General features: G+C 33.1%; 1 protein-coding gene across 1 annotated transcript; it reads left to right on the forward strand.

The window, feature by feature from the left end:
- Positions 1-551: 551 nt before the first annotated feature.
- On the forward strand, positions 552-1926 carry LOC139841338 (secreted RxLR effector protein 161-like). Its single transcript, XM_071831561.1, has 2 exons — positions 552-1145; positions 1810-1926. Exons 1-2 carry the CDS (start codon positions 552-554, stop codon positions 1924-1926), a joined length of 711 nt encoding a protein of 236 aa, XP_071687662.1.
- Positions 1927-6966: the final 5040 nt, after the last annotated feature.

A 6966-nucleotide genomic window follows, 5' to 3' on the forward strand; every position in this document is an offset into this window, starting at 1 on the left:
ATTGCAATTGGTTGGCTACAATAAAGAAAACGAAAAAAAAAATCGTAAAACAAAAAAGCTACTGACGATGCGATGGACTTTTCTTGTTTATTTTATTTTGTTGTATAATTTTGAGAAGAAATTGAAAAATGGCTAGTAAAAAGTAAAATACTATGCTGAATAAAAACAACTTGGAATTCACGGAGAGCAAGAACAAAATTAAAAATATATAAAACATGACGGCGGCCCATGATTTTGGTTTCTAAAGAAAAGTTAATCGGTGATGCGGTGCGGCTTACAAAGAAGAAAGAAGATAAAAGAAAAAAATAGAATGGTGGTACGTTATGAAACGATATGAAGGAAGAGATTAAAACAATTGGTGGAAGGAGGTGGTTCCACCAGGATCATATGGCTCGGATACCATGTTAAATAATATGAACCCCGTAAATATTATTGATGATATCAAACACTATTTATAGAGTACATCGAACATTCTGGAAACCCTAATAAACTTATACACCTAACAGATTCAAGTCCACAATTAGATTGGGCCACTAACTTATCATCTAACAATGAAATTAAGCAGTAACGCAGGAGCGCCAGTTGAAGATCCCACTAAATACCGTAGTTTGGCTGGTGCGCTAAAGTACCTCACTTTTACTCGACCTGGCATCTCCTATGCAGTTCAACAAGTTTGTCTTCATATGCATGATCTACGAGAACCTCACATGCATGCCTTACGTCACATCATTCGTTACTTACAAGGTACTTTACATTACGGTTTACAGTTGTATAAATCCCCTAGTCGGCGTCTTGTTGCGTATACAGATGCGGATTGGGCAGGCTGCCCTGATACACGTCGTTCTACATCAGGCTATTGTGTTTATCTTGGCGATAATTTGGTTTCTTGGTCTTCGAAACGACAACCTACTTTGTCTCGTTCTACTGCCGAAGTCGAATATCGTGGCGTGGCTAACGTTGTTTCTGATACATGTTGGATTAGGAATCTCTCGTTGGAATTACATTGTCCTATTCCAAAATGTACGCTTGTTTTCTGTGAAAATGTTTTGGCTATATTCTTATCTGAGAATCGTGTTCAACATCAACGCACGAAGCATATTGAGATGTATATTCATTTTGTTCGCGAAAAGGTTACCCGTGGTGAGGTTCGTGTTTTGCATGTCCTTTCCAGATTTCAAATTGCAGACATTTTTACTAAATATTTACCACGCCTCTTGTTTGATGATTTCCGAGACAGTCTCATTGTCCGGCCTCCTCCCGCTGCGACTGCGGGGTGTATTAGACTAGTACTCCGTAGGACTCTTATTTTTAATATACTTTCCATATTAAAGGATATCCTATTATTGTATAGATGGGATTACATAGGAATCATATCCTACTTAGGATACAATTGGTGTTGTATATATACATGGTTAATGGAATGGCAGAGATCATCGAATCTCATATTTTTTCAATCACCATGTATTTCTTAATTAGACACAATGTTAGTCCACATTACATTATTGCTAAGGATGATACTGGCCAATGTCATTGAGATAATGCCATGTGTCTCATTCGTTGACTATTTTTTGAATAAACGCAAATTCTAAATAGTTGTATTTTGATCCATACGATTCGACATATATTTTAATATAAATGGTCGATGGTTGATGCATTAGACACAAGAATTACAATATTCATTTTTTGGTGTTGTAAGAGTATATTCAACTTGAATCACATAATTGCAACGCGAAAATAACAAATTGTGACTAGGTTTTCGTTTTAATGTGTCTGTAAAATCTTGTTTTCAGTTGTGACTTCAATTTCCAGGTCAGTGTGATGCAGGTGCGAATAAGAATCAACGTCGGAGTCAAGTTTACAAATGGAGGTCCAGGAATCAAGTTGGGCTGCATGTTCTATTGGGCTGGAAGAAAGTCGGGTGTTTAATGGGCTTCTTGTGAGCTGATTGGATCCAGTATAACAATCAGATTGGAAAGCAAGCAAAACATCTATAGGGTGTGTTTGGACGAAAGTAGCTGGAGCAGGAGCTTATAGCTGGAGCTTGAGCTTATGAGCAGGAGCAGGAGCTGGAGCTGGAGCTTATTTTTGAAGCTGGTAGCTGGAGCGTATTATTTTTTATAAATGTTTGGTAAACTAGCTGGAGCTTATTTTTCAGTTCATAAGCTCTACTTTTTTTTTCATAAGCTACTACAAGTAGCTTATTTTTTCAGAGCTTTGATTTTCATAAGCTCTACTTTTTTTGTCTACCAAACGAAGCTTATGACTTGAAGCTTATTAAAATCATAAGCTCAAGCTCTCATAAGCTTCCATAAGCTCCAATAAGCTACGCGCCAAACACACCCATAGAGTTGGAGTAAGAGTCTTGATATGTAAACTCGCGTCTATAATTTATATATGGAAAATACTGGTTCAAAGATTAGTGCACTCTATCGGGCAGTGTACCCGATCGTGCAATAGTATATAAGTTGGTAAATCCAATATCGTTCCAAAGACAGTTTACGCGCGAGAATTAAAATTGTAACTAATGAAAATAAACTACGTTAATCTATTAAAATTGAAAATACGAGATAATGGTTTTTGTGGCTATTTAACGATCAGCCGAATCAAGAGTTGATAAAACGTAAAAACAATATTTTTGGTTTTTAGATTTATAAAATTAAAACAAGAAAGCAATTAAGATAGTTTAGATATCAAATGGAATGGAAATGCTCGTCTAGACCTTTTACCCTCGGAATTGGATGTTTTAATACTTTATGTAGTGACCCGAACTTTTCCATGTTTATATATATATATATTAAATGAAATTGTTATTTACATGATTAAGTGTTTCCAACATGTTAAGCAATCAAACTTGTTAAGACTTGATTAATTGAAATAGGTTTCATATAGACAATTGACCACCCAAGTTGACCGGTGATTCACGAACGTTAAAACTTGTAAAAACTATACGATGACATATATATGGTTATATATATAGTTAACATGATTTTATTATAAGTATGTATCTCATTAGGTATTTTAACAATCACTTATATACATAAAAAATGAGACTATTAATTTAAGAAACTCGAAAACGACATATATAACGATTATCGTTATAACAACGTCTTACTAGGTACATATGAATCATATTAAGATATTGATACACTTGGTTAATTATGTTAAATGATAAGTAAATATATTATTAAGTGTATTAACAATGAAATACATATGTAAAAATAAGACTACTAACTTAATGATTTCGAAACGAGACATATATGTAACGATTATCGTTGTAACGACATTTAACTGTATATATATCATACTAAGATATATTATATATCATAATATCATGATAATATAACAATTTAACATCTCATTTGTTATAATAAACAATGGGTTAACAACATTCAACAAGATCGTTAACCTAAAGGTTTCAAAACAACATTTACATGTAACGACTAACGATGACTTAACGACTCAGTTAAAATGTATATACATGTAGTGTTTTAATATGTATTCATACACTTTTGAAAGACTTCAAGACACTTATCAAAATACTTCTACTTAACAAAAATGCTTACAATTACATCCTCGTTCAGTTTCATCAACAATTCTACTCGTATGCACCCGTATTCGTACTCGTACAATACACAGCTTTTAGATGTATGTACTATTGGTATATACACTCCAATGATCAGCTCTTAGCAGCCCATGTGAGTCACCTAACACATGTGGGAACCATCATTTGGCAACTAGCATGAAATATCTCATAAAATTACAAAAATATGAGTAATCATTCATGACTTATTTACATGAAAACAAAATTACATATCCTTTATATCTAATCCATACACCAACGACCAAAAACACCTACAAACACTTTCATTATTCAATTTTCTTCATCTAATTGATCTCTCTCAAGTTCTATCTTCAAGTTCTAAGTGTTCTTCATAAATTCCAAAAGTTCTAGTTTCATAAAATCAAGAATACTTCCAAGATTGCAAGTTTACTTCCAAGTTTTCTAAATCCATTCCAAGTAATCATCCAAGATCAAGAAACCTTTGTTACTTATAGTAGGTTATCTTTCTAATACAAGGTAATAATCATATTCAAACTTTAATTCAATTTCTATAACTATAACAATCTTATTTCGAGTGGAAATCTTACTTGAAATTGTTTTCGTGTCATGATTCTGCTTCAAGAACTTTCAAGCCATCCAAGGATCCTTTGAAGCTAGATCTATTTTTCTCATTTCCAGTAGGTTTATCCAAGGAACTTGAGGTAGTAATGATGTTCATAACATCATTCGATTCATACATATAAAGCTATCTTATTCGAAGGTTTAAACTTGTAATCACTAGAACATAGTTTAGTTAATTCTAAACTTGTTCGCAAATAAAAGTTAATCCTTCTAACTTGACTTTTAAAATCAACTAAACACATGTTCTATATCTATATGATATGCTAACTTAATGATTTAAAACCTGGAAATACGAAAAACACCGTAAAACCGGATTTACGCCGTCGTAGTAACACCGCGGGCTGTTTGGGGTTAGTTAATTAAAAACTATGATAAACTTTGATTTAAAAGTTGTTATTCTGGGAAAATGATTTTTATTATGAACATGAAACTATATCCAAAAATTATGGTTAAACTCAAAGTGGAAGTATGTTTTCTAAAATGGTCATCTAGACGTCGTTCTTTCGACTGAAATGACTACCTTTACAAAAATGACTTGTAACTTATTTTTCCGACTATAAACCTATACTTTTTCTATTTAGATTCATAAAATAGAGTTCAATATGAAACCATAACAATTTGATTCACTCAAAACGGATTTAAAATGAAGAAGTTATGGGTAAAACAAGATTGGATAATTTTTCTCATTTTAGCTACGTGAAAATTGGTAACAAATCTATTCCAACCATAACTTAATCAACTTGTATTGTATATTATGTAATCTTGAGATACCATAGACACGTATACAATGTTTCGACCTATCATGTCGACACATCTATATATATTTCGGAACAACCATAGACACTCTATATGTGAATGTTGGAGTTAGCTATACAGGGTTGAGGTTGATTCCAAAATATATATAGTTTGAGTTGTGATCAATACTGAGATACGTATACACTGGGTCGTGGATTGATTCAAGATAATATTTATCGATTTATTTCTATACATCTAACTGTGGACAACTAGTTGTAGGTTACTAACGAGGACAGCTGACTTAATAAACTTAAAACATCAAAATATATTAAAAGTGTTGTAAATATATTTTGAACATACTTTAATATATATGTATATATTGTTATAGGTTCGTGAATCAACCAGTGGCCAAGTCTTACTTCCCGACGAAGTAAAAATCTGTGAAAGTGAGTTATAGTCCCACTTTTAAAATCTAATATTTTTGGGATGAGAATACATGCAGGTTTTATAAATGATTTACAAAATAGACACAAGTACGTGAAACTACATTCTATGGTTGAATTATCGAAATCGAATATGCCCCTTTTTATTAAGTCTGGTAATCTAAGAATTAGGGAACAGACACCCTAATTGACGCGAATCCTAAAGATAGATCTATTGGGCCTAACAAACCCCATCCAAAGTACCGGATGCTTTAGTACTTCGAAATTTATATCATATCCGAAGGGTGTCCCGGAATGATGGGGATATTCTTATATATGCATCTTGTTAATGTCGGTTACCAGGTGTTCACCATATGAATGATTTTTATCTCTATGTATGGGATGTGTATTGAAATATGAAATCTTGTGGTCTATTGTTACGATTTGATATATATAGGTTAAACCTATAACTCACCAACATTTTTGTTGACGTTTAAAGCATGTTTATTCTCAGGTGAATACTAAGAGCTTCCGCTGTTGCATACTAAAATAAGGACAAGATTTGGAGTCCATGTTTGTATGATATTGTGTAAAAACTGCATTCAAGAAACTGATTTCGATGTAACATATTTGTATTGTAAACCATTATGTAATGGTCGTGTGTAAACAGGATATTTTAGATTATCATTATTTGATAATCTACGTAAAGCTTTTTAAATCTTTATTTATGAAATAAAGGTTATGGTTTGTTTTAAAAACGAATGCAGTCTTTGAAAAACGTCTCATATAGAGGTCAAAACCTCGCAACGAAATCAATTAATATGGAACGTTTTTAATCAATAAGAACGGAACATTTCAGTTGGTATCCGAGCGTTGGTCTTAGAGAACCAGAAATTTACATTAGTGTGTCTTATCGAGTTTGTTAGGATGCATTAGTGAGTCTGGACTTCGACCGTGTTTTCTTTAAAAATGATTGCTTAACATTTTTATTGGAAACTATATATTATTAACATGTATATATTATGTGATATATTAATCTCTTAACATGTTTGATATTGTGTGATAGATGTCTACCTCTAGCACAAATCCCATTGACTCACCTAATAATAACGAAGAGTCGAATATATATTGGACTGATTCACAAGTTCTCGAAGAAGAACCGGAAGAAGAATCAGAACCGGAAGAAGAATCAAAACCGGAAGAGGAGGAACCGGAGGAGGAAATAGAACCGGTGGGGGAAATAATAAAACGGTTAAGTAAAAGAAAATCCTCAACCAACCGACCAAGGTTAATTATGGTCAATGGTGTTTCCGCCAAGGAAGCAAAATATTGGGAGGATTACCAATTCTCCGATGAATCGGATTCCGATGAGAATTCCGATGATGTTATAGAAATTACCCCAACTGAATTTAAAAAGGCAAAAGAAAATAATAAGGGAAAGGGCATAAAAATAGAGAAATCTAATTCCAACCCCGATGAACTTTATATGTATCGTCAACCCCCGAAGCCCTTAAGTTGTAACAATGACTCGGGAACCTCTAAACCACTAGGTTTTTCTAAACCGTTGTGGAAAACGACAGCTCGTATTAGGGGAACATCATATATCCCTAGAAACTTGGCAAAACG

Source organism: Rutidosis leptorrhynchoides, chromosome 4 (assembly GCF_046630445.1).
Source record: "Rutidosis leptorrhynchoides isolate AG116_Rl617_1_P2 chromosome 4, CSIRO_AGI_Rlap_v1, whole genome shotgun sequence".
NCBI classification, from domain to species: domain Eukaryota; kingdom Viridiplantae; phylum Streptophyta; class Magnoliopsida; order Asterales; family Asteraceae; genus Rutidosis; species Rutidosis leptorrhynchoides.

Coding starts and splice junctions, on each gene's coding strand:
- LOC139841338 (XM_071831561.1), top strand. CDS start 552: ATGAAATTAAGCAGTAACGCAGGAGCGCCAGTTGAAGATCCCACTAAA. Junction 1,146..1,809: donor AAAAGGTTACCCGTGGTGAG/GTTCGTGTTTTG, acceptor TTCAATTTCCAG/GTCAGTGTGATGCAGGTGCG.